Source organism: Piliocolobus tephrosceles, chromosome 1 (assembly GCF_002776525.5).
Source record: "Piliocolobus tephrosceles isolate RC106 chromosome 1, ASM277652v3, whole genome shotgun sequence".
In the NCBI taxonomy this organism is placed as follows: domain Eukaryota; kingdom Metazoa; phylum Chordata; class Mammalia; order Primates; family Cercopithecidae; genus Piliocolobus; species Piliocolobus tephrosceles.
The window spans coordinates 92,407,782-92,434,584 of NC_045434.1; the positions used below are offsets into that span (position 1 = coordinate 92,407,782).

The 26,803-nt window shown below is 50.5% G+C and overlaps 1 protein-coding gene across 3 annotated transcripts in view; it reads right to left on the minus strand.

Moving 5' to 3' along the window:
- KCNN3 (potassium calcium-activated channel subfamily N member 3) overlaps positions 1-26,803 on the minus strand; it is a 164,345-nt gene that overhangs the window by 105,796 nt on the left and 31,746 nt on the right. For 2 of the 3 annotated variants that reach the window (XM_023213861.1, XM_023213863.1), the window contains exon 2: positions 9,945-10,040. The exons of the other annotated variant lie outside the window; for it this stretch is intronic. In XM_023213861.1, the coding sequence (XP_023069629.1) occupies positions 9,945-10,040 (96 nt within the window). The remainder of the gene's footprint in view (positions 1-9,944; positions 10,041-26,803) is intronic. 3 annotated transcript variants of the gene reach the window in all.

The window sequence follows — 26,803 nt, forward strand, 5'->3', positions numbered from 1 at the left end:
ACGGGGTTTCACCATGTTAGCCAGGATGGTCTCGATCTCCTGACCTCATGATCCGCCCACCTCAGCCTCCCAAAGTGCTGGGATTATAGGCATGAGCCACCGTGCACAGCCTAAAAAGTGTTTTAAATGACCAAGTCTCAACTTGGACCCAGGTCTGCGGACCGCAAGCCCGGTGTCTCTCCCACCATCATGCTAACGGGACAGGTTTGCGTGGGAGATGTCTTTGGAGGAAACAAACTGCTCAACTGAATTGCATCGAATTCTTTAATTCAAAGATAAATCGGGGCAGTTCATCTCTTTTCCTCGTCCAATTGTTGGAGTTTGGAGAATTTGAGCGGCGGTGATTTTGCCATTTTTTCTCTTAAAAACAGGAAAATGTCATTTCACTAGATTCCTACTCAACAGGAAACTAGAATTATCGGAATTTTCTTGATAGCACAACGCAACAACACTTGTATAGAAGCCTCCCAAACACTAAAGCTTCGACAGCGCCTTCCAACTTTACAAATCCTCGGAGAGCCAATGATCCTCACCCCAGGAGTCACTGAGTCCCGAGTCCCGCTATGCACAGTGCTCTCTTTAGGCACAGCAGGGGCAGCTGCAGGGATGACGGGGAAGACGCTGGCCTCCCTGAGCTTAATTGAGTGCCAAGCTACAGGAGTGTGCACTGGACCCCCTGCGGTGCTGTCAAAACACACATTCCCAGGCAGTGGGGTTCACCTCCCTGTGCAGGACCCAGACATGACACAGGGGATCTGAGGCACTGCTTGAAATTGAGAACTGCTGCCACAGGGGAAAAGATCATCATTGAAAAATGGTAACTAGAAAACCAAATAGAACGGATTAACTTTGAAAAGTCATGGATGACACACATTGGCAGTCTCAGAGAAACAGAATATTCTGTTAAGCTGAGCACTTGTTCCCCATGACTTTGGAGAAGTGGGAGTCTGCGTTCACGGAAGGAGGTTGGAATGGAGTGCTAAGGCAGGGGACTCGGCCACTTACTCTATTATCCTGAAAACTTTAAGCTGTCTGACCAGCTCCTATGTGTAAGAGACTCAAGAGGAGTCACCTTTAAACTTTCAGATGTTGGAGCCCAAGAGCTGTCTTTATTATTGGTTTCTATGTCAAGTTTGAGGCTGCGTTTAGGGGACAGCCAGCTCTGTGACTGGGCAGAGGCAAGGCTATTAAAAGAAGGGACAGAAGTTGTTTGGACAGTCCCACGAAGGGCCTCCTGAACGCAAACCAGGTCAGTCATTGTTACCAAAAACCGCCCCCAGCCACTCTCGTGACATTTTCCTCTCCTTGTCACGCAGTGTCCCTCAGACATGGAATTCTGGCTACAATCAGAGTTCTCAGAGATCATCTGGCCTAATCTGCCCACTTTACAGACAACACAACTGAGGTTGAGCTAGAACAAGTCGCTTGTCCTAGCTCACAAGTGATCAGCGTCATTCTCTCAGCTGCCCATGCTGGGACTGTGATTTTTTGTATCCTGAATTACACTGGAAGCTCCCCGAGAAGCGTGTCCACGGCCCCCTCACTTCACATGGCCTAGGGCGAGGACAAGTGTGTGGTTTCCAAGGTAACACATAGCTGGGTGGATTCAGCCTCCCGGGCCGCCTCCTCTTGCCGAGAGGCTTCATCCTGAGCCCGCAGGGGAGGAGGCGTGGGAGGCGACACACCGCCTTCCCCGTTCACAAACACGGACTCTTCCCGAAACCAGTCTCCCCGCTGTCCTCCTGCCAGATCCAAGGGCAGATGACTCCCCTGCCCCCACCCCACCCCCCCAATCCTGAACTCCTGGAGCTAAGGAAGCTCCTGGAGGACTTGGCAAGAGGCATTTGCCTGGAAGTCAACAGAACCCCAGCTGACAGGGAGGTCAAGCCTTAACGTGCCCGGGGCAGGGCTTTTCACACCTGTTAATGGACACAGCACCGCCCAGTGAGAGCACGATCCAGGATGACATTCCCCAGAGACAAAACAGAAAGTCAATACAGGCAGCCGAGAAACAAGCCTTGCTGCCACCGTGAGCACACCCACCCCATTGGAGATGCCAGCCAGGGCCAGGGAGAGCAGCAGGGGGGCCTCACACCTAAGGGACGGGGAGCAGGAGCAGGAAAGCCCCCTCTGAGGCAGAAAGGGTTAAGCCCAAGTGTTTAAATATTTAGCAAATAAAACCAAAATGTCACACAGAGACTGCCAGGCCTGGTGTAGTAACCATGGCAATCCATGGCCAGCGGCCGATCCAAGTGAAAAGGTGCTGGGATCCAGGTGGGCCTCCCAGAGAGTGCCAGGGAGGGCCACGGTGGGCACGGCCAGCTCACTGGGCAACCCGCTGGGACCTGCAGCCCCTTAGGATGCAGAAAGCACGGGTCAGATGTCAGGGCTGTGGGCTTCAGGTCAGGCTCTCAGTCTGTTAGAGGCTCCGCTTTCTCCTTAGAATGAGGAGAGAGCAAATCTGCCATGCCTACCCCAGCTTTGTCGTTCATTCATTCATTCGTTCAACCTACACTCATTGAGCACCTACTATGTGCTAGGCACTCTCGTGGCTTTGGGGGTCCAACAGTGAATCCAATACACTCCCCACTGCCATGGAGCCCACAGTCAGGGAAGGGAGTTGCAGGCAAGAGATAATATTCACAACCAACATAAGACACACAGGGACAAGTAAGAGCCAGTGCTAGGTCTACTCCCAAAAGGGGCACCCTGGGGTCAGGGAAGGGGGATGATGGCCGGAGAGAGTCCCTGGAGGAGGAAATATCTATGATGAAACCTAAAAGGCAAAAAGGTAAAGGCAGCCAGGCCAAAGGTCTGGTAGATGTGAAAACCCTCTAAAAAATACAAAGTACTAGATAAGATGTGGCCACACCATCGTCTCTGAGGCGCTTGCTAATGTACCAGCCTCTGAGTTTTCTGTCTTCAAAGTGTAGTCTGACAAGGATTGATTCCATGGTGTTCTGACTTCTCGGGCCCGGTTGGCGGCGTAGCATCCCCTCTGTCTTTCTTCCTCTCTTCTAGCCCCACTGTGCACAGCTGGGCCAGGTAGGAGGCCGAGGCCCAGAGAAGAGCAGCACTCCAGTGAATCCCTATCGCCGGGCACTGTTCCCTGGAACACATTCCCCATTTTCAACTTCCCTGGTGTGCTGTGATCAACCAGGGGCGCATTTATTAAAGTGGGACAGGAGAGGGATGTACACCTGGCAGAGGAGGCCCCCATGTGGAATTTCCTGTCAAGGTCTCCTCCCCTTCAGGGCGAGTGGCCCCAGCTCCCTCCTTCCATCTGCTCATACATCTGAGTTAAGGAGTTGACATGCTCAGACCTAGCCAGGCTGAGAAGTCTGTCTGGGGGTCTCAAGATCACAGAGGTTCAATTAAGGTATTTCTAGTCCATCAACCAACCAGCCAGAGACACCCTTAGGAAACCTCTACCAGGTGTCTGAAGAAGGATGGGGACTCTAGCCCCCACCTTGGGGGGTTTGAGCAGCCTCCACCTTCCCTCGGAGGACAGGCACAGCTTTCTTCTCTTTTTTTCCTCTCCTAAAACGCTCTGGGCCAGCTCTGTCCTGAGCATACAAGGTTTCTGCTCCTGGCAAATACAAGGCACAGCATCATCTCCCCGTGAAATCTGCCCAGCCTCTCCGGGAGAAATGCATCACTCCCTCCTCCGTGGCCACTTGGCGTTTCACAGACCCTCATATTATGGCACTTATGACCCTGGGTCACAGTGGATCAAGGTCTCGGACAAACCAATTTCCAAAGGCAGGAATCAGGTCTGTTTTATTTCTGGATTCTCAATGCCTAGCACAAAGTAGTCCTACAATAAATGTTTGTTGAATAAATAGACAAATGAATGGACTCACCATTTTTATAGACTGCACTAGGGTTGGAAAATTTATAGAGGTCAGTACACGCTCTGCTATTATACCTGGTCTCTCAGTGCCAGGACACCTTACAGGTTACGTTCAGGATGTGACTTGAGTCTGCTTTCTTTTACAGGGAGAAAGGAGAGTGAGGCCATAGAGCAAGACACAGCGTGAGTTGTCCTGTCTGTTACTGGGAGGACACCAGTAACTCCTTTAGTGGTGGGACCCCAAAGCACCTGGACCAGCAATACCTCCTGCATTACAGACACCCATGTCCCTGTGACAGTACATTACACGCACCTAGGAGGACACTCCCATCCACAAAGCAATCATGCCACAGGGAGTGAGGCTTCCTATAATTTATGTCCTGTAATTTCAAGTAATTTCCTTGTCTGCTCAGAACTCTATCAGTATTTAATGAAAATATCCCCTTTTATATACCTAATAAATTAAAAGCCTCCCTTTTTTTTTTTTTTTTTTTTTTGGTCCCTTGTATTTCAAATTCTTGAGGTTGAAGGCCTTCACTGACTACCTGCTATGTGCCCAGCATTGGCCTGGGCATAGGGACTGCACCTCCCATCCCTGCAACTTTAATAAGGATGCCAGGCTCTGCTCCACACCTCTGGACATGAATGTGTCTGCACCCCACCCCTTATTCCATGCCCGGGGCTCTGAGCCAGGCACTTCCTCCCTGGGGCGCTGCATCCCTCCCATTCTCCCTTCCTTACTCTTGCCCCAGCTCTGGGCATTATCACCCCTCACCTGGCCCATGATGACATGCTTCCCACTGTCCTCCTGCCTCTGAAATTGGCCTTTCCTACATTTGCATGCTGCAGATGAAGAGTGCTGTCTAAAATGTAAATCTGATCCTCCTGAAACCTTCTCATAGTTTCTGCTGCTGCCTACAGGACATTCCAAAACCCTTCAGCAAGGCAAACAAGTCCCTACAGGTCCTGCCCACCATCCATAGTGAATTCACCCCCCTACCCAGGACCCTGTCCTTGACACATTCCCAGTGTGCTCTGCAGTTCCCCATCTCAGAGCCTTTGTGTACTCTGAGACCTCTGTCCGGGGTATCCTTTCCACTCTGTCAGCCAGACAAACAACATTCTCACTTAAGCGAAGGAGTTCTGCTTATATTATCTAATTTAATCTGTACAATAACCCTTTCTGGTAGGTACTGGTTCCCGGTGGGTAGGCATATGCAAACCTATCCCCAAAGGCTGAGGAAGCTAAGAGGTTGAAGAAAGGGGTTGACATATCCAGTTTCTCAGAAAGAAACATTTAATAGGGACTTATGAACAAAAGCCACAGTCTCTGGCGGCAGTAAGACAAGATGGTAGATCCTGCACCATGACGCCCTAGAACCAGGGATTAGATACCAGAGGGAAGGGGTATATATACTTCAGAAGCAATTTGCCTAAGGGCAGGACTTACAGTAAACAGTAGATAAAGGAGAAATCTTAGAGGCTTTCCCAAAACTGGGTTAATCGGAAGTCAATATGGAGGATCAGCATCCAAGATGGAGTTGCTGTGGCCTCCACAGTATGGTTATTAGTCCTATTTTACAGAAAGGAAATAGACTAAGAAGGATTAAGTAACTTGTTAAAGGCCACTTACACACTAAAATGTGACAAACAGCATGATTTGCACCCAAGCTGGGATGCTCTGAAGTCTATGTTCTCAGTCACCTGCTAGCCTGCCTTCCAGGATGGCACCAGGGCCATTCATTAGAGCCATAGATTCACTCAAAGTTGGTGACCCCTGGGAGAAGCATGGTGAATTCCAAGTTTCTCCTCTAGAGAACTGGGCTCCTGTCCCGGGCTCTGCACCTAGAAGACTATTAAATAGATGCTGAACCAATGACTGCCCCTGGTGGGTCATCAAGGGCATGGGAGGAGAGGATACTGGGGAGCAAGAGGAGTTCAGTGTTTTGCGTGTGGAGCCAGGGGCTGCTGGTGGCATCTAAAATGTGAGTTTGCAGTCTGGGGAGGGGGTTAGCATGGTCTGAGAGCTGTTGGTAAGAGCTAAACCACAGAAGTAAATGGACTCTCTAAGGGAGAGCACAGTTTTCAGTCAGAGTTTTGGTAAATAAGCAAAATGCACTGATTCTTGTATTTTGATTTCTCTCCCAGACACACTGGCCTGAGGAAAAGTGGTGCCTGAGTCTTTGAAGGTCTGCGCTCCAAAACGCCAACAGAGAAGGAGACTGAGGAGAGACGGGGTGGGGTGCCATCTTCAAACAATGGAGGCTACCACGCGGGAAACACAGCCCCTTCTTTTCCCTCCTCCAGAAGCAGAACCAGGCCTGGGGGCAAGTTCCAAGGAGGCTGCCTCACCTTGGCAGAAGGGCGGGCTTTCTAAAGACATTGGTAGGGCAGTCTCTCCCGGGGGGCTGGCAGCTCTGCCACAGCAGCACACGCAGAGGCCCTGGGGTTCCTGCACTAGGTGGGCACTACAGTTTAAACGTGTCCCCTCCAAAATTCAGGTGTTGCCAATGTGGCAGTGCTAAGAGACGGGGCCTTTCAGAGGTGTTGAGGCCACGAGGGCTCCTCCCTTGTGAATGGGATTAAGGCCCGTATCAAAGAGGCCCTATGCAGTGTTCAGTCCCCCAGCCTCCTGCCTTCCCCGCCTGAGGACGCAGCAATGCAGTGCCATCTTGGAAGCAGACAGCAGCCCTCACCAGACAACTGAAGTTGCCGGCACCCTAATCTTGGACTTCCCAACCTCCAGAATTGTAAGAAATACATTTATGTTCCTTATAAATTACCCAGTTTGGATGAGAGTTACCCAACAATGTTGCAGAATTCTTCTTCCTGAAAAACTCAAGCCATCTAAATGAACAAATAAGAAAACTGTTCTAAAAGGTACTCCCCCAGTCTCATGTATGTGCTGGGCAGGGCCTGGGGCCTGGGTGTGAGATTTTGGGGCAAGGTTAGGGAAGACGGGGACATGGTCATCTGGTCCCTGCTAAAATTTAGCCATGTGACCAGGAACCATTGTGGATGAGGAAAGTTGTGAGCAGATTCCTAGCAAAGGTCTTGAATCACCCCAAGGGGAGATGTAGCAGCCACCCCCTGCCCTGCCTGCTTCACAACGGATGGGCAGCAGCTGGCCTTTCCCTGTGGAAGGTGCTTGCTAAGCACTCCCCTCTGCATAACTTCATCAGTCACACTTGGGATAACTCCTTCCTCCACTCGCAGGAAGTAGGTTCCGCAGCTGGCTGAGCAGCCAGACCTAAACCAGAGAATTACAAGATTGGGGGGCTAAATAACAGATGAGGAAACTGAGGTCCAAGACCAAAAAGCTAAGTCATGGTATCACCAGCTTTGGAAAATAGTTACCTTGAACTCAGCACGCTTTCCATTCAAAGAACGTGCTACAAATGCTTGCTCTTTGTCAGACACTATAGGTCTCTGGAAATGTAAAGATTAATGCAAAGATAATTGCCCCTGAGGTTGGGGAGAAAGACACCTAACAGAAAACTGCAATATGGCCCAGTGAGGTATATCCAAGGGCATCCTGTAGGAGTCTCCCTCCTGCTGACTCTCTGGGCCCAAACTGTTCCCATTTCCCTCTGGCAAGAGAAGGTCCAGCTGGGCACAGAAAGAACTTTACTGGAAAGGTAAGAGGCACAGAGGAAGCCGGTGTCGGTGACTTTCCTCAAGTGATGGAGGCTGCAGGGAGGATAAGGGGCTGGGTAGCAGGAGCTCAGGATACAGGCAGGGCTGAGCCAGAGCAGGAGGAAGCCCAGCCACCTGCCAGTACCAGGCAGCCATGATAGTGACCACCTGGTGGACCCAGCTGGTAAGTGACAAGGCCCAGCTAGAAGCAGTGGGACAAAGGTCACAGGAAAGGAACCAAAGTTTCCACTCTGTGAAAGCCCACTCTGTACTCTACACTGTTCCCAATCCCTACAAGAGTTCAGCAAAGTGGCTGATGTGGTTCCCATACTTCAGATGGGGAAACTGAGCCCCAGTGTCAGGATTCAACACAACTGATTTTACTTTGTTTCTCCAAATTGTCAGGCGAAAATGAATGACCCCCAATAGCATCACCTACTGCCCACGATTAGGGCTGAAACAGAGATTGGCCATGAGCTGGACATGGGACAATGGGTGCCCAGCCAGGTTCTGGGCTGTCAGCAACATGACCCTGCCACCAGGCCAGAACTGAGTCAAGCGGCAGCTGGACCAGAACAGGCCGAGAGCTAGGGCTGCAGGCCCTGGACTGTGAACAAGGACCTCAGGAGCATCAGAGGGAGGGACACCTGGCTCTACCCACACCAATGCCTGGAGCAGAAAGAGGAAGTAGTCAGGCTTAGCACCAACGTAGTGTGGGGTTGAGGCTAAGAACAGCTCCTCTTCTTCCCCTTCCTCAAGCCTGGGTCATAACTGAGTTTTATGATTCTGCCTTTTTTCTTTGGTGTGTGTGACACCTCCCCACACAGGTCAGGGTGACACATAAGTAATACAGTCTCCCTACAGATGAGGACATGGACCCTGAGGGACTGCCTGGGTCCCAGAGCTGGCTTTGGGTGGGGTGGAACCAGGCCGGGAGCCCAGACTGTCAACTTCTGTCCTATCTCAGTTCCCACGGTGGCCCTGTTCCTCCCTGCCTGTACTCCTGGCTCCTTTCTGGGGCCGACTGGACAATGTCTGAGTTAAAGTCCACCACTTAGTCCAATTCAGACTCCATGAAGGAAGCTGCCTAGTGGCATCTTGCACAAGCACAGCCCCTGTCCAAGCACGTGCAACCCTTTAGAGGCTGAAGAGTCCCAGCATCCAGGTCAGTATCCTCTAGTCATCGACAGAATGCAGCCCTGCCAAGGTGGCCTGGAGCTGAGGCTTCCATGTACCAGTCAACCGCAGTGACCCCTGACCTTTAGACAAAAAGCCAAGGCTCTCCAGGAGGAGGAGGCACTCCCACCTGCATCCGCACAGCTGCTCCACCCTGAAAATGCAGAGTAACAAAAGGGACTGGATTCAAACAGTGTTGTTAAATAGCGCTTCACAAAGCACTCTCCCATGCACTCCTCATCCCATCCTCACAACAGCTCAGCAGAGCTGGAATAAAGGCCCCATGTTCTAGATGAGAAGATCGAGACCCAGGAAGGTCACAGGGCTGGCCAAAGACACTCCGAAAAAAAAGGTCATGGCCGAGCCTTGGCCCCAGTTTTTCTGACTCTGAGCTCTGGTCTTCGTCAGTCTCTCGCATGCTGCCCAGATGTGAATCTATCTGTGCTCCTCCAGCCAAAGGACCGGGATGGTTTCCAGATTCACATGCACATGAGGAAAAACATCTGGATCGTTTAGAACTGCTCAGGTCCACAGCAGTGCAGGTCAGCCTGAAGGGCTGGGGGCTGGGGGAGGCTCGTCACCAGAAGATGCCTCAGATCTGTTCCCTCCTGTCTCATCCTCCTGGCCTGGGTTGAACCATCCTCCCTATGTCAGCCAAACTGGAAGTGCACCCTGGAGGCCCAGCCAGTGTTTCTCTGGGTACCAAGTCACTCCTGGGCAGCAAGAAACTGGGGCCTTCTCGGCCACAGCAGACTCTTATTCTTTCTAGAAAATGACACCCCCAGCCTGGCACCCACAAGGGTGAAGCCCACATCATTCACAAAAAGCAGACTCCTTGGTGGAGTTCGGCGCAGCATATGTCGGGGTACACGAGGCAGGTCTGCCTCACTGAGGGGATCAACTCAGTGGCCCAAGTTCAGAAAGGAGCCAACAAGAGACAGAAAAGGCAGAGCAGTGCATCAGGGGCTCTCCCGGCCCGATGGTGCTCAGTGAGGGTCCCGAATACAGCAACCTCACTCAGCATGAAGCCCTATGTTTGTCTCTGGGATCCCCACTTCGAAGACACTTAACAGTTATTCGAAAGCCATAGGGCAGCCTCGCAGTTTCCTCTCCCATTTGGGTCCAAACCAGAAGAGAAGAGCCAAGATCTTGGGCACCGTCTTGTAAAATCACCCAAGTAGCTGCTCGGGGAGTGGGTTTTGGGGGTGGGGATGGGCTCGACTCAGAGCAAGGCCAAAGGATCAGCCGCTGTATGAAGGGGTGAGGCGGGGGCACCTACCTGGACTTCACGTGTGTGGTAGGCGATGATCAAGCCCAAAAGGATGATGGTGGACAGACTGATAAGGCATTTCAGGGCCAACGAAAACATGGAGTCCTGCAGGAACAATGGAGAGAGAGAATTAGGGAGTGCAGGGAAAGGAGCGTCTCACTTTATTCTGTGGCTGTGTAAAAGAGAAGGGGTGCGGACACAGGAGGGACTGTTACCAGCCCCTCCTAGGAGCAGGTGTAGCACAAAGTCAGCCTGAGCCACACAAAAGCCTTGGGCTGTGCCTGGGCTGGCTCTGTTTCAGCAGCTGCCCCCTCTGAGCCTCTGTTTTCTTGGGCTAAGTCATATTTGCATTCCTGGGATGAACCCTACTTGGGCATGATGTATTATGTTTGTTATACATGGCTAGATTCAGTTTGCTGATGTGTTATTTAGAATTTGTACTTCCATGCTCGTAAGTCATATGAACATCGTTCTTTTTTGTGCCGCTATTACATGGTTTGGGCATCAATATTACGCCAGCTTGGGCCTCTGTTTTCTCTTAAACCCAAATCAGAGGATTTCGGAGGCAGAATTCTTTCAGGAATGAATCTGAGTGTCCTGGCAGCTGCTCTCATCTCCTGGCTTAGGCCAAGGGCAGAGGAGGAGGCAGGGACGGCAGAGGAGCTACTGGAGAAAGAAGTGGGTGAGCACAGGAGCAGAGAGGGGTCCTGGCAGGAGAAGGACCCTGAGGGTCCCTCCTGCTAGGGATTAGGTGCAGGAGGTGAGCCCTGTGTTCTCCACCGCAGCCTTTCAGCCCCAGGGCAGCTTAGAGAACCTGAGGGGTGTGGTTAAGAACATGACCTCTGGGGCCACACTGCTGGGTCCCAGTCCTGCAACAGCCACTTAGGGCTACATGACCTTACAACGCCCACTCCACCTCTCTGCACCAGCGTGCCTCCTGTGTCAGATGGGGATAATATTTGGGCCTATCTCACAGGGCTGTTGTGAAAATAAAGGAGTTAATTTACCTAAAGTACCCAAAACAGTGCCTGGCCAAGTAAGTGTTAACTACCCTTATCGTTTACTTTGCATCCTCTACAAATCAGGGTGTCTGGGTTGGAATTTGGTGCACCTCCGGGCATTTCAAAGCTGTAAGTAGAGATAGCTCCCAGTTCCAAAGGGAGGTGGGAACACAGCCCTGAGCAAAGGCAGCGGATAAGATCCAGGAAGCATTTCCAAGCAGCGACTGTGTGTGGGTGTGGCGGCCCTGCACTTGGTCCGGAGTGGTGCACGCCACAAAAGAAACAGCCCCTGTCCTCAGGGAGTTGGTCATTAGAAGAATGATGCCCAATTTCTGGAAGGCACCTTACAGTTTACAAGGTGGTTTCACGTATATGTTCTCATCCTTCCTCACAACAGCCCTCGGCCTTTTACCTTATAGATATTACAGGCTGAGGCCCAGAGGGGTGGGTGGCTTGTGCCAGAATTCAAAGCCAAGGCCTCTGACTCGCAGTACAGAGCACGCCCACAAGCCCTCAGGCACACTCTCCAGTGGGAAACAATGTAGAAACATGGGAAGCATTCATTTAAATAGACCTAAAGGACACCTTAAGACAACAAGGTAAGGGAGAATATGATCAGCTGGCAGAGTGAGACCTACAGTAGAGCTAGGGGAGCTCGAGGGAGGGAGGAAGGCCACTGTGGATGGGTCAGAGGCAGCTTTCAGAGGCGGATGTGACGGCAGCTGAGATCTGTGGAGTGAGGCGGTATGTCCAATATGGCAACCACAAGAATGAGAGGAGGGCTTGGGACTCGAACCCAGGACTTCCAAGTGCCCAGGTCCATGCTCTCAGCCACCCTCTGTGGGCTGAAACAGAATGAAAGCACTCTCCCTGATGTCTATTAATCTCCCCATTCATTTCATTGGTACAGTTCTTGAGGCCCACTGGAAATATAAAGAAAACTAATAAAGTAACTCATTCATTCACTCTTTCACAACAATTTCAACCACTTCTCATTTGCTGGGCACCTGCTAGATATCCACCCATGTGCTAGATTCTATATACACAGTAATACACACCAGAAGCTTCTGATCTGGCTTATTCACTAACTCTGACTTTCTACATTGTATGGGGTCTTCCAACTATGGGAAAAGATCTCCATTATTTGCTATACATAAGATGATCTACACATAAGCAAGTCTTCTTTTAGCCTCTTCATGTTCCACGGTTCCGTGAAGAGCAGCCTGCAGTCATTTACTCAGCATACATGTATGGGGGCCTAAGGAGGGTTGATGCTGTTCTGGTCCAATGTAAACACAGAGAAGGACAGAACACAGTGCTGGCCCTCAAAAACGTTCTGATCTTCACAAGCACTGCCTGATGCCTGAAACGCTACCCAACCACAAGACCCAGATGGAGCTGAAAAGAGCAAACGGTGAATTCAGGAACGCTCAGACTGTATTAGGGTAAGACAGACCTCCCTGCACAAATCAACTGGGAACAGCTCACAATGTTTTCCAGCCAGAAATGACCATAACTTTCTTTTCAAAAGGGTCTGAAAGCATCTGGGAGCATCACACCTCCCCGGGAAGGATTTGGGATCAGTTGTACATTTCAGCCTCTTATTTATTTCTTTTGGCAGAAATGAACTGACATCAGAATCCAAGTCTATTTCCATCATTTTAAAGGAAGCAGTGAAGGGAAATGGGCCAGACGCTGTCTCTCTCCTTTGAGCCTCTTCCTTTTGTCCTAAAGCTCAAAACCTTTACATGAACAGGCAACTCCCACCTGCTTCTTGGTTTTGGCCAGTACAACCTCCCTGGCCAGCTCCAGCCCCATCTGCGGGATGACCAAGCTGTGTGCTGGATCAACAGGGACTCTCAATATCTTACAGATTTCTTTGCATTCTCCATCTAGTCAATAAAAAAAATTAACCAACCACTTTTAATAGCTGGAAAACATGTCAAAGAAGTCTGGCTGAACTAGGAATGTTTTCTATTTGGTAAAATGTTGAATTAGCATCTTCTCTTTGCTGCCTGAACATCAATGAAGCTTGAAATTGATATGGTTCCTTAGGGGACAGCAGTGACACAGGGCTGCCATACACCCCAGGATGGGGTACCTGCCACACCCATTGCCCCTACTCACTCCCATCTGAGGGCCAATAAGGGGCTCGTAGAATAGAGGGAATCCAGTGGTCAACTGGTCAACCCTTCTGCCCCATGACTCAGAACTTTTCAACACCGAGTAACAATCCTTAACACACAGGAATACTCAGGAATTATATCTCATTACATGAGAGTCATTTTTAAAACCATTTATTCCTAAATGCCCACAAATGTTCAAGTGGTTAAGTAGATTTGAGATCAGGCAGTGATGGAACACTATGCAGTCACTAAAAAACACTTCTGCAGAGAATATCTGAAGACATGGAGAATGGTTGATGATAGAATATTAAGTGAAAAACTCAGATCCCAACACGATATGTAGTATATTTCCAATTATTTAGTTTTTAAGCTTTTTTTCGTGTAGGAAAAGACTGAAAATATGTCAACAGAATTCCTAAGAGCTGCCTCCATCCATGTGGTGCCTGTTCTGCTGCAGGCCACAAGTCAGCCCTTCACAGATCTGTGACTTCTCATGGATGACAATAATCTGTAATAAAGCACGTTTATAGGGGCCTACCATGCAAGGATGGCATCATCAACCCACTCTTACAGAGGAGAAAACGGAAGCTCTCAGAAGTTAAGTAACTTGTCCAAGGGCAGGACTCACCATGGCAAAGCCAGGATTTGCAGAAGCCAGGTTTTACAACCAGATCTGTCTGCCTCCAGGTTCCATACCCTGCCTGTGCCCCAGCACCCCACCTGCTCCTGCAGCCACGCCTTGCTGGCCCTCCAATATCTGCAGTGAGGCTTCTTAGAGCTGCTCCAGCCTTTCCTCCCCTGAGGCTGTGCAGAGGGTGATGGATTGTGTTCCCCAGCTTCTGAGCCAGCCACAGAAATTGCTCTCCTGGCCTGCCTTGTAGCTTCCAAAAACAGGCCAGAACTGTAATGATTATGGTAGATCCTTCCCAGAGACTTTGAACTTCTAAATATGTTTTATTGTTTGGAACATTGCAAAAAAGAGAAAGCTATGCTTACAGACAGAGTCCTGGAGGGGCACTGAACCAAAATGAAATATTAGCTTAACTCAGATAATGATACACAGGCTCCTTCCCCAACCAAGTTGCTACCCACAAAGAGTGTATGTGTATGGCTGTATGCGTGTGTGTGCTTATACACACATGTGGTCCATTCATGATTTCTGTCACTGGCTGAAACCCCCAAAGGGAAAAGGTGACAGCATCTGAAGTTCGTATTTACTGAATTAAGGTCTGATGTGCCTGTCTGACATCACTATGTTTTGTGCATTCAGTCTGGGAAATAATTGATTTAGAAATCTTTTCTATCTAATAAGGTCAACTTTTCCTTCAATTTCATGGAGAGGTCCAAAATTGATTGATATTCAACATCGGCTTATGACTGTGGTTCTGTAATGGTTGTCCTAATTAGATACTCTTGCTAATTAATGCTATGCAAATTAAACCAGTCCCTCTTCTGCTGGCAGGGAAGATGGCATCACTAGTCGCTGTTCTCCAGGGAGACCTGAGGCTCCTTTCCCTCCACATCAGCACCAAGCCCTGGCCTTCTTCCTTCCTCAATCTCATGCTGCCCAGTTCTTGGGAATCTTTCATTCTTTTTTTTTTTTTTTTTTTTTTTTTTGAGACAGAGTCTTGCTCCATCGCCAGGCTGGAGTGCAGTGGTACAATCTCGGCTCACTACAACCTCCGCCTCCCGGGTTCAAGCGATTCTCCTGCCTCAGCTTCCCAAGTAGCTGGGATTACAAGCACATGCCACCATGCCCAGTTGTATTTTTAGTAGAGACGGGGTTTCACCATGTTAGCCAGGATGGTCTCGATCTCTTGACATCATGATCCACCAGTCTTGGCCTCCCAAAGTGCTGGGATTACAGGCATGAGCCACCGTGCCCAGCGGGATCTTTCATTCTTACCCATCATCCTCAGCTTAGCACAGCCTCCTTATCTTAGCACAGCCTCCTCCTTCCAGATGGAGCACTCTAATTTAATTGCAAGCCCAGGTGTGGTGGCTTACGCCTGTAAGTCCAACACTTTGGGAGGCCAAGGCAGGTGGATCACTTGAGGCCGGGAGTTCAAGACCAGCCTGGCCATCATGGTGAAACCCCATCTCTACTAAAAATACAAAAATTAACTGGGCGTGGTGGCGCATGCCTGTAGTCTCAGGTTCTCAGGAGGCTGAGGCAGGAGAATGACTTAAACCCGGGAGATAGAAGTTCTCGGCAGTGAGCCAAGATCATGCCACTGTACTCCAGCCTGGGTGACAGAGCAAGACTCTGTCTCAAAAATAATAATAATTGCAGCTGTTGGTCTTCCCAGCATCCTCAGAGCGGCTTCGCAGCCTGGCTGCTACCAGAAGTCAGCTAACAGAATCCTGTTTCAGTTACTAATGAATGAAGTGACAGAATGAAGTCACTCAGACCCTCTGCCTCCCAGGACTGTCCAACCTGAGACCAGGAGAGACAGCCGATGCTGTCACAGTGGGAAGGGAGACTCTGGGGACTCCAGAGGGCAGCTGGACCTCTGACCAGCCTGAGAAGGGAGAAGGGCCAAGACCCTGATGCTTGCTAGCCAAGAGAGCTCTGGAAGAGAGGCCCAGGGAATGGATCCAAGGGCGCAGGGTCTCAGCCTCCTCCGTAGCAAACGCCTGGCCTGGACAAGTTGCTTCCTTCTCCTAAACCTCAGCCCCCCAGTAAAATGAGACTCCTGAACAGAACCATCTCCAAAGTTCAGTTAAGCCTGATGACCAAGACACCAGGCACACATGCCATGACAAACAGGTCACAGGGACATATCCAATGCTCATTCTTTTTTTTTAGGAGTTTTCTTTTACTAGGCATTTTGTAGATGATGAAATGCTGGGTGTGAAATGGTCAGCCATAAAACCCACTCACACCATCTTCTCCTCAAACACAACAAGGCAAGCTTCCTATTTTTAGTCATGGGGGCTAACGAAGATGTTCATTGTCTCTTTCTAAATAACATAGGATTTGAAACCAAAAGGCCAGCAGAGTTCAAGTCATGTCTTTGCTACTAACTAGCTGTGTGACATTGGATCAGTCCTTTAACCTCTCTGGGCCTCTGGTTTCTTCTCTGCAAACCAGAACTACCCTTACTTTTCTCACAGCTGTTAGGGGATGAGATAAGATTATGCATATGAAAAATCTCATTCTGTTTTCACACAAAGAGAAAGAAGCATGCATTCTCTTGTAGCCAAACACCTCTTCTCTTGCCATGCAGATGTCAGTGCAAGTAAATGCAGCTGATCCTCAGTCTGGAGTTGCTCACTGCACCCCCAATATCAGCATTTTATGGCTGCAACAATTTATAAAGATATCCCCGAGGCATTTCAGAAAGACACCTTTGCAATCTGCATAGCCAAACATTCATTCACTCGTGCAGTCATACGACATATATTCACTGAGCACTTACCATGCCCAGGCACTGTGCTGGACACTTGCCAAATGCCAGGGATTCCCCACCCCCTCCAACCCCAACCCACTGAGCCTGAATGCCATCCAAGAGCTCCCAGGAGCTCATCCCAAGGGCTGCCCTCTGCACAATCATCGCCCCGTCACCTTGACATCCCATCCTCTCCCTCTTGGACTCTCTCCCTGGCTTCTCCATCCTGCCCACAGTGCAAGGTCAAGAAGAGATGGGCCAAGGGTCAGGTCAGGGGACCCTGGAGGACACATCAGGCTAGGACAGCCAGGAATGGGCAGGAAGCCCAGACTGAAGGAAAAGACCTACAAGTGGTTCCTTTGTGCTCGAGTGACCAGCGCTCTCCACGGCAGAGCTCAAGCATGGATACTAGTTGCCAAGCTCCAGGAAACTTTCCTGCCTGCCTGAGCCCACTATGTGGGTGAGGACGTCTTTACCACAGGTCCCAGGGGCTGGAGATGGGGCTAAACCTCACTGCCACCTTTTCTCCAGACCAGTCACCTTCTTACATGAAGCTTCTGTTCTGGGCCCACGCCCCAACCCCACGACCAGGGGATGCTTGAGGTGGATCCCCAGTGGGTGGAAAGCTGAGACGAGACCATCCACACTCTCCTCTCAGTCCCAGGAGCCGACCAGGCATCATCAGCCAGCTGACCCGCATCAGGAAGTGGGGTCTGACCCAGACCCGAGAGCAGGTGGCTCCTCGGAGCCCTGTCCTCAGTCCTCCTGTGCCCTCCTCAGCCCCCATCCCTGAACGGGGTCCATATACCGACCATCGAAGCTGGGAGCCATTACCTGCTTTAATACTACACAGGGTAACCTCAGCACCAGGAACCCCGCTAGTCTGCCCTGGGCCCCACACCCTCCCTGAGGCTGGCCATGCCTGGTGCCCCCTTTAGCACTGCCCAGCTGGGGTGACCAGAGCACCTTTCACCATCTGACCCCATTTTCCCATTGATGTTGTTCTCTCACCCCCACCAGACTGTCAGCCCAGAGGGCGGGGAATTTTTACATTGCATTTGTTCACTCCTACAGCCCCACGCCTAGAACACTGGCACATAGTAAGTCAATAAATATTACTTGAACGTTGAATATTTGAATGAAGGGAGCAAAATTTTTAAGATATGTCAAGCAGGTAGACACTTCCATCCTGAATTTCCAAATTCATCATAACTAAAGAGAGGTGATGAAAGTAACAGCTAACAATTATTATTCACTTACCACAGGCCAGGCACTGTGCTAACTTCGTTAGGTCCTCAGAACAACCCATGGCCCCATTCTAGAGATGAGGGATCTGAAGCCTGGAAAGGGTCACATTCCCACCGTCCCTGGATGAGGAAGAGGTGGGGGCCAGATTCAAACCTGTGCTCTCACCACTGATCCAGAGGGAACCTCACAAAGACAGGATGGCAACTGCCGGAACATCACCCTTGCAGGCCCTGCCCTCACCAGTCCCACCTGCTCTCTGAAGAAGCCCCCAGTTGTGTGGCTTTAGTGGTGTGATAGGCAGTGAACAGACTGAGGTCAGGGTTTGGAGTCTGCACCGTCTCTGCAGACTGGGCCTGGCCACGGGGACACTAGGCAGATAATACATGTGGAGTGAAGGAAGCCAGTGGTCTCGACACAAAACTCATAAAGTCAAGTTGTCCCTGGGGCATTTCCCTGGACCTCTAAGTTGTCACTCCCAGAAAGAGATGGAACCTGATGTCTGAGGGACATCATGCAGTTAATAACAAGGGCATTCAGGTCTGAGCAGAGGGTGGCCTGCTAATGTTTAGTGAAGCCAGCATGACGACCAGGACACCAATTAAGAGAAAATGATCCTCCCCAGGCCCTGGCTCTCCCGCTGTGCGATGCCCCAAGGAAGGCAGAAAAAGGTTATTTAGGAGACCACGCTCCCAAAATATCAAGCCAGACGGGTCACCCCCTTCAGGCCACAAACATAATTCCAATTAAGGAGACAGTTTCCTGTATAAGGTCTGGGCAGAGGGGAACTGGCATATCATGAATTCTCTGCTGCACGCTTGCTTATCATTTATTTTCCTGCCCCACTTACAATATTGGCAAAGGTTCCACACGATTCAATCAAACATTTTTATTACATGTTTCCATGTGCCAGGCACTGTGCTACGTGCGGGAGGTGGAAACATACATGATGAGGCCTTTTTTTTTTTTTTGAGACGGAATCTCGCTCTGTCGCCCAGGCTGGAGTGCAGTGGCCGGATCTCAGCTCACTGCAAGCTCCGCCTCCCGGGTTTACGCCATTCTCCTGCCTCAGCCTCCCGAGTAGCTGGGACTACAGGCGCCCGCCACCTCACCCAGCTAGCTTTTTGTGTTTTTTAGTAGAGACGGGGTTTCACCATGTTAGCCAGGATGGTCTCGATCTCCTGACCGATGAGGCCTTTTTAAAGGCAGTTTGGTCCTGGCTGCTCCTAAGGTAGCCAAAAGCTGGCCCACCTAAGATTCTTACAGACACAAAGCAAGCACTTAACAAATGTTTGTTGCATGAATGAATATGGAACGGTAAATACAGATTTAAACCTTCGAGCTCCATACAGAGGCAGAATGGGAGCAGAAGGGTTTGTAACTCCCCACCCCTACAAGTAGGATGGAGGTGGGATGGAAGCCCATGAAGCACACCAATGGCCCAGGTCCTTGTAGAACTGAGGGGCTTGGCACTACCCCAGAGCAATTAAATCGGAATCTCTGCAAGTGAGGTCTCGGCACTAACTTTTAAAAAAAGATCTCAGTGAATCTAATGTGCGGGCCAGAAATGAGAATTGCTGCTCTGGGGCAGAAAAAAATGAGCCAGGAGGCTGGGGTTGCCATCATAGCCCTTCTAAGCTCCCTAAGCAATGGAGCTTAGAAGCCATCTAGTTCAGTGCCCCATGAGTCTCTTCTCTAAGATTCCTGGCACATGGCCATCCAATCTCTGCTTGATTATCTCCAGGGACTGGAAACTCACTTCCTCTCAATGTAGCCCTGGAGAGATTCTATTCTGGATGGCTCTTTTTCAAAGATCTGCCTGCAGTGCTTGGTCCCAGTGAAACAAACGCCTCTGTGAAGTCCCGCTTTGACTTTAGCATCATGATGTCTATGTCAATGTCTTTGACAAGTGAGCCTCTCCCTGGGACACACACTCATTAACGTACAGAACACCAGGAGATCCGCTAGTTCCCCAACCTTCATTCTCCACGAGGACACTGAGGCTGCCTTGTCCCCATCATACAGCATCCTGTGTTGGAGAAAACTTTAGAACCCAGGTGTTGGGGCTCCCGGCCTATGCTGACAGGAGCAGGCAGCCCGGCCCACCCTGCTTTTCCTGCTAATGGAAATATAACAACCAGTCCCTGAATTCATCTGTTCTCCAAAAGCCTGTATCCCTATCCTGGAAGTCAACTCCAAGCCTGTCACCTAGTCACTGTTTCCTTCTCCAATAAAAAGTGGGCCCCTGATTAGCTTTTAGCCTCCTCTGCTTGTGGAAAGTGAGTGCTCTTGGCCAGTTAGCAATTAACGTTACTCTTGCGGTGTCAAGAAGCCCCTACAGCCTCCTCCGGCTCTGATGAATGCGTACCTGCCACTGTGCATCAGGTTCTGAAGGTTCTGACACCATACCTTTATCTCAAGAGAACTGCATAGCACACTGAAGGCCCCTAGTCCCAGCACCCAAATCTGTCCTGGCATCTGGGGTGTACAGAGTTACAGTGAAACACTTAACCTTGATTCACCCTCCCAGAGCCTCCCAGAACGCTGCTCAATTTGCTATCACCATGAGGGGTTCACCTAACAAATATTTACTGCTCCACCTGCCAAGGATCTGGCGCCCATATTTCATCCAGATTGCAGGAACCCCCATTTTCTTAAATGTTCTAGAATATTTGAAACAAATAAATGTGCTTTCTGGATGGCTTGCTTTGAAGTAGTTTTGTTTTCTCTTAGTAAAACCTATCTGGCCCCCAAATGAATCAACAGCAGGAAATCACTTTGCTCTGCAGAAAGCTGTGGGCTCCCTGCTAGACTGGGTTGCTGACTAGAACCAAACCAGCCTAGCTGGGCTTGTCCCAGGCCTGGGCTTCCCTTTCCCCAGCCTGCCCCAGCCATCGCTGACCAGACGCACAACAGATTCCCAGATTCTCTGCAGGAGCTGTGGTCAGCTAGTTACAAGGAACTGGTACATTCACTTCAGATAGCTATAACTTGAAATAATGTTGATTTGCATCACCTGATAGCCACAGAGAAGTATGTGGGTTTTAAAGACACAAAGCAAGGCCTACAGATGACTCCCCACCCTGGGTCTCTCAGCCTTATCACCCCTCCAATTAGCCCTTTCCTCCCTCCAGCCCTTGCCTCTGTTTGCACCAGAGGCTACTGCAACACTAGGGCCCCAGCTGAACCTTCCAACTTCGTCAGAGAATTCCAAAATGGAGAAAACCACCACTCCCCACCTGAAGCTCAGAGGCAAAAACCCATTTCCATCCCCACACAGGGCAAAATCATCCCCCAACCCCGACAATGTTTGGGCCAAACGAAAATTTTTAAGACACCCAGAAATCACATATGGTGAGAAAAACAACCGCCTGCGGCTCCACAGACATCTCTGGAGGCTGTTCTGGAGTTTCCCAGATAAAGAACAGCCGCGTCCGTGTTTCCCAGCCATGCTTCCAGGCTTCCTGGAGTTGCCAGCACTCTGAGGGTAGCATCACCTTCCTTCCACTTCCACACCTACAGCCTTGCCAACAAACGTGAGACAGTGAGTCCTCCACCCAACACTCGACTTAGCTGGAAGAGGCCTTCTAAGCCATCAAGTCTGACTCCCCGATCCTACAGGCAAGCAAATTAAGGCCGGGAGAGGGGCTCTGGACGACCCAAGGCCACATACCAGTAACAGAAAGGGCTGATAATGCCCTAAGCCTTCCAAGGGTGGGGCTAGGGTTCTGTCACATCCTCACTCTGCCCATCCACCGGCTTGAACACTGTCCGAAAGGGACAGGCCCTGTCTCAGTCCTCTCTCCACCCCTCCGCAGCTCTTCAATTCAGGTTTGGGGAGTGAACGTTTCCTGCATGCCTCATTCAAGGACAAATCGGGAGAAATAACAATTATCTACTCCAGGTTCTCTGTCTTCTTTTGGCTTAACAATACAAAAGCTTAAACATAAATAAAGGGAAATGGTCTGGAAAAATAACCAGTTGGCATGGAACGATTGGCATCTCAGTGTGGCATAAGAAGTAGAAATGCTGTTTTTTAGAAACAGCACAGCCGTGAGTTTCCTAACCATTTGGCACAGGTTTTTCAATTGTTTGGATGTGATGGACGATGTTGATAGAAGTGGTGGAGACCAAACACAGGCTATTAATAGACCAAACATGGTACTTTTATAATTCTTTCTCTCTCTCATTAGCTCTCTGGCACCAAACTGTTGCCGACCTGCCTACCTTTTACTTTGAGGTGCCATAAATTCCAGCAACGGGGCACCACACGAGCCCTGCTGCCTGCCCATGTCCAAGCATGCTCATCTGAGAGCCTGAGAGCCTGGAGGAAGGCTGGAAGCCACACACCAACGTGGGCCACCGGCCTGTACAGGGCTTCAAGGAAACTGCAAAATGCAAAGACTCCTTGGGTGCTGGTCCTGCCTATCATGGGACATGCAGGAGAGTCTAACAAGTAGACTATCCACGGTCTAGGGGGGTCAGGGAATCTCCCAATTCCTCCATGGATTTATTTCCTCCATTTCTTCCTCCAAGAACGTGAGACAGCCCCATCTCAAGGCAGGAGCTCATTCCACCCTAATTGGTTCAAGTTAGAGCCATTTCAAGGCAGAAGGATCTCCATGGTTCCCCTATAGGTGTTGCCTCTAGATCCTCAGATTCAAACTCTACAAGGACTTACTGAGTACCTGTTACATGGCAGGCTCTGAGTCTACCCATCCATCTTCACATAAGATCTCATTTAATCCTCACAGGAAGGAACTGTCCCCACTTGACAAATGAGAAACTGAGGCATGGAATGATTATACAATTTGCCAAGATCACACAGTTGGAAGTGTGAGAGCCAGACTTGAAACACACAGCTTCTGATTCCAAGCCCAGGATCGGTGAGGACCGCGGCACAGTCCCCGCTGAGACCTATGCCCTGAGCGCTTCAGGGAGGAGGTTGCTTGTTCCTGCTCCACTGAAGCCAGATCTGCTACTTCTTTGCCCCTGAGCTGCACTTGTTTCCACATCTACAGAACTCCCAGTCCTGACCAGCTGTCCTCTACCTGCATGGGGTCAGCCACCAAGGAAACCAGGCCAAAGACTAGAGCTGGACCATTTGACACCATCAGCATCTTTAACATCTATTCAATGAGACTAAAAATCCTTTCTTCCTTCCAGGGTTGTTGTGAGGAAGAGCAGATAATGAACGTGAAAACACTCTCCCAGTCGAGGGTTCCCACGGGCTTAAAACAGCCTATGCATAGGGTGGCGATACATTCGGGTTTACCCAGGAGAGTTCAGTGTATGCCTGTTATCTGGCATAATTATTACTATGAATGATAATCATTAATATAATAATCTCAAAAGTGTCCCAGTTTAGACAATGAATCATATGATGACCCCATATATGTAGCATTTGCTGCCACAGGGTCTGAGAGAAGCGGGGCCCCCTTCCCACCCTCTGCCCTCATGCCTCCAGCTTCCGCACCCACTCTGTGTAGCAGGAGGGTGGGGTGCAGGGTCTCCATCAGCAGACACTTTGCCAGGCTCATGGGCAGGCACCATTCTGCTAGATCAAAGCAATTATTAGTAGACACTATTTTTAGCAAGGTGGTGTCACAGTGCCTGGATTAATTGCAATTAATTATATGTCACTCCTTTAAGGTTTATTTCATCAATTATGGACAATCACGGCCATGTGCCTAACTCGCTTTAACCCTTGGTGACTTGAATCTCTCGGCACAGAGGAGGCTGTAACCATGGAGAAGGCTGAATATCAGAAGATATTTGCTACTGAGACACTGTGTCCGGGATGTCAGTTTAGGGCTTTCCTGTTCTACTAAGCATTTTCTTGCACAGTTTCCTATTTGACGCTGGGAAGTAGAGAGAGCTACTTCTAACCCACGGGTGGAAAAACTAAGGCTCGGAGGATTTAAGCAATTACCCAAAGCCATACAGTTTGGGAAACCCCACTCTTCTAACACGGGGTTGCCAAAACATTTCCAGTATAGACTGATGAGTGTGACCTGCATGAGAGCTCTTTAGAATGTGACCCTCTGGCATCAGTGGTCAGACAGCCCCATGGCCAGGCACAGGGACAGGATCTGAGGGCATCTGGAGGCAGACTTGCCAAGGAGGAGCCAAAGGCAACCGACGCATGTCTGCCAGGCAGAGCAGCCCTTACCTTGGGCGTTTCAAGTGGCCCTACTGTCAAGAGACTCCAAGAAGAATGCATCCACACCAGAAAAATATGCAAACAAGGACACCCAGTACCTTCCTTCTTTGAGTGTTGAGCAGCCGGAAGAGCAGCCAGAAGGTACCTCGTACAAGCGAGGAGATGGTAGGACTCCCACAGTCCCTCTCGCTGTTGTGATAGAAGGAGCCGGAGGAACACCCCATCTGGTACTCGACTGGCCTTCATTTGGGCTCCTGCCCTCATCTGTTTTGCCCTGCACCGGTTACAGAATATTCGTTCTAAACAGATCTCTGAGCTCCCCTAGTCCAAAGCCTCATTTTACAGATGGAGAGACTGAGACCCCACAGGGAATGCCCTGTCTCCAACCCCGCTTGCCAGGGCAGAGCTGAGCGGGGACACGGCCTCCCCTCCTGTGGGTTCTTGCTGACTGTGGCTGGGAGTCTCAGCTGGGAACTGGGGCGCTTTCTGGAGTGTTTCTCTCATGGGAAAGTTTGCTGCATCTTTTGTTCCATCGCTCTTTCCTACCTCCACCCTCGTGTCACTCTCCTCACCCACATTTCATCCCTCTTGCACTATTCCTGTTTTCCAGGACCAGGCTTTAAGATTGTCAGCTAAAAGGGCTAGGTCTGAAGGAAACTCGGCTGGAGCCCGAGAGCTGCCGCCCCTGGGCTCCCTCTGAGTGGCCCCTCTCCAGGCTCGGGGCTGCTTCATGGCACAGTCTGGGTCCTTTCTGTCTCTCTGCTCTATCACCTCACACAGGACTTGTCACACAGTAGGCACTCAATAAATACTTGATGAGTGAATGAAGGGATGCTATCCCATGGCCTATTCCCAAGAAGAGGAGAATCACGCAAAACCACTTCCCTGCAGGCCCCATCACCCAGGTGGGGAACAACACTTCCAAATGGGGGGAGAACTCCATCAACTTTCATTTCCTCGTTCCACTGACTAAACAGATACTTATTTGCTTAGAACCCATTATTTAAGCCCCCCCTTTTTTTTCTTTTTTTGAGACAGTCTTGCTCTGTTGCTAAGCTGGAGTGCAGTGGCATGATCTCGACTTACTGCAACCTCCGCCACCCAGGTCCAAGCGATTCCCCTGCCTCAGCCTCCTGAGTAGCTGGACTACAGGCACACGCCACCACCATGCCCAGCTAGTGTTTTTTGTTTGTTTGTTTTTGTTTTTTGTATTTTAGTAGAGACAGAGTTTGACCATGTTGGCCAGGATGGTCTCAATCTCCTGACCTCGTGATCTGCCTGCCTCGGCCTCCCAAAGTGCTGATATTACAGGCGTGAGCCACTGCACCAGGCCTATTTAAGCCATTACATGTAACAGCTGTGATCCAAGACCTAGGAAAACAGCCAAGCCAGCCAACCCCTCCTCCCAGTTCCTCACCCCGGAGGAGCTCTGGACCCGGGAGCACAGAAGCTGGGAAGGTGGCAGAACAAGTGATGCTTATGGGGGAAAGCCTGGCTTTCCACCCACAGCTGTTTCAAGGTGTCCTGCAGAAGTGGCTCTGGGGATCCCTGGGCAGGAAGAGCCAGTCTGGGGCTCCCAGGCATCCACTGCCGATGATGACACACTGAGCTATCAAAGCTTGGGTCAGAGCAAAGGAAAAAGCTCGTGCCGGCCAAATGCACAGACATCTCACAGATGTCGTGGGCTACCAGGTGGCAACCCCAAAGCAGCTGCCTCTTGTCATGTGGGGGCCAGGTGGATGGGGATTTTGGCCCAAGGGGGTGAACTGTCTCACTGAAGAGGCACAGCTGGGCCCAGCCAGGGCTGTGTGCTGTGGGGAGCCAGGTGTGCTGAGGTCAGAGGGGAGGAAGGCGCTCTTGCAGGACTGGAAGAGGAGAGGCCAGGCAGGCTGTGAACTACGAGGGCAGGAGTGCACATGCTTCCTGGAGGACTTGCCCCTCTCCCTCCAGCTGCCACCAACTGCTGACCGCGGTGGGACAGCCAGGTGACAGGGGTCAGGCGACCAGAGGTGGATGGACAAGTACAGAACAGAGAGTGTGGGAGCCAAACAGGAATGTGGCCACGGGTGTGGAGAACGTCAGGGCTAAGACAGACCTTAGAGTCTTCACATCTTACAGGCCAGGACACTGAGGCCTCAACTTAGCCAAAGTCACTCATCTGCTGGATCCAGATCTAGAACCTAGAGCTAGAGCCTAGCTCCTTCCCCTATTCCGGGGCTCCTTCTGCTACACCATGTAGATTCCATAGCAAGTAATTTAAGACACAAATCGTGCCATCCCACTCCTTAAATCCCTTCTGCGGCTCCCCACAGCCTCTGGGATGAAGGCAGGCCCCCTAAGCAAGGCATGATCTGACCCCTGCCTGCCTCTATAGCCCCATATCTCATACTCACACCATAAATTCCAGCCATACCGAGTTGCTCACACTCCGTCAAAATGCACTAAGCTTTCGCTTTCCTCAACCTTTCCATGTGCTTGCTGTGCCAGGAACGACCTCCCCGCCTTAGCCTTTCCCGTTCCCAGTCAACCTTGAGAACCAGCTCCGCTCTCACCACTCCCACCACCCTACCCTCCAGAGCTGTCTCCGCCTCTGCACTTCCTCCACCGTGTCCCTTCAGTCCTCTTCGGGAGATAATTCTAAGTGCATTAAGCATCTGCTTACCAGGCTGTGAGCTCTTTGAGTGTGGGAACCAAGTCTTTGTCATCTTTCTGTTTCTCCCCCACCCCCAGCACCTTGCATAGTGCCTGCAATGTGAGAAAAACTCCATTAATGTTTGTGGAATTAATTATCAAATTAAGGAGTGAATGAAGCCCAGGCAGCTTTGACGGTACCTTGTTTCTCCTGAAGCTACTTTACCCACAGAAAGGCCAGTGCCACTCAGGACATCTCGAACCACTGATCTGCCTTCTGCTCTCCCTCCCTCCCCGTGTTGGAGGGCGG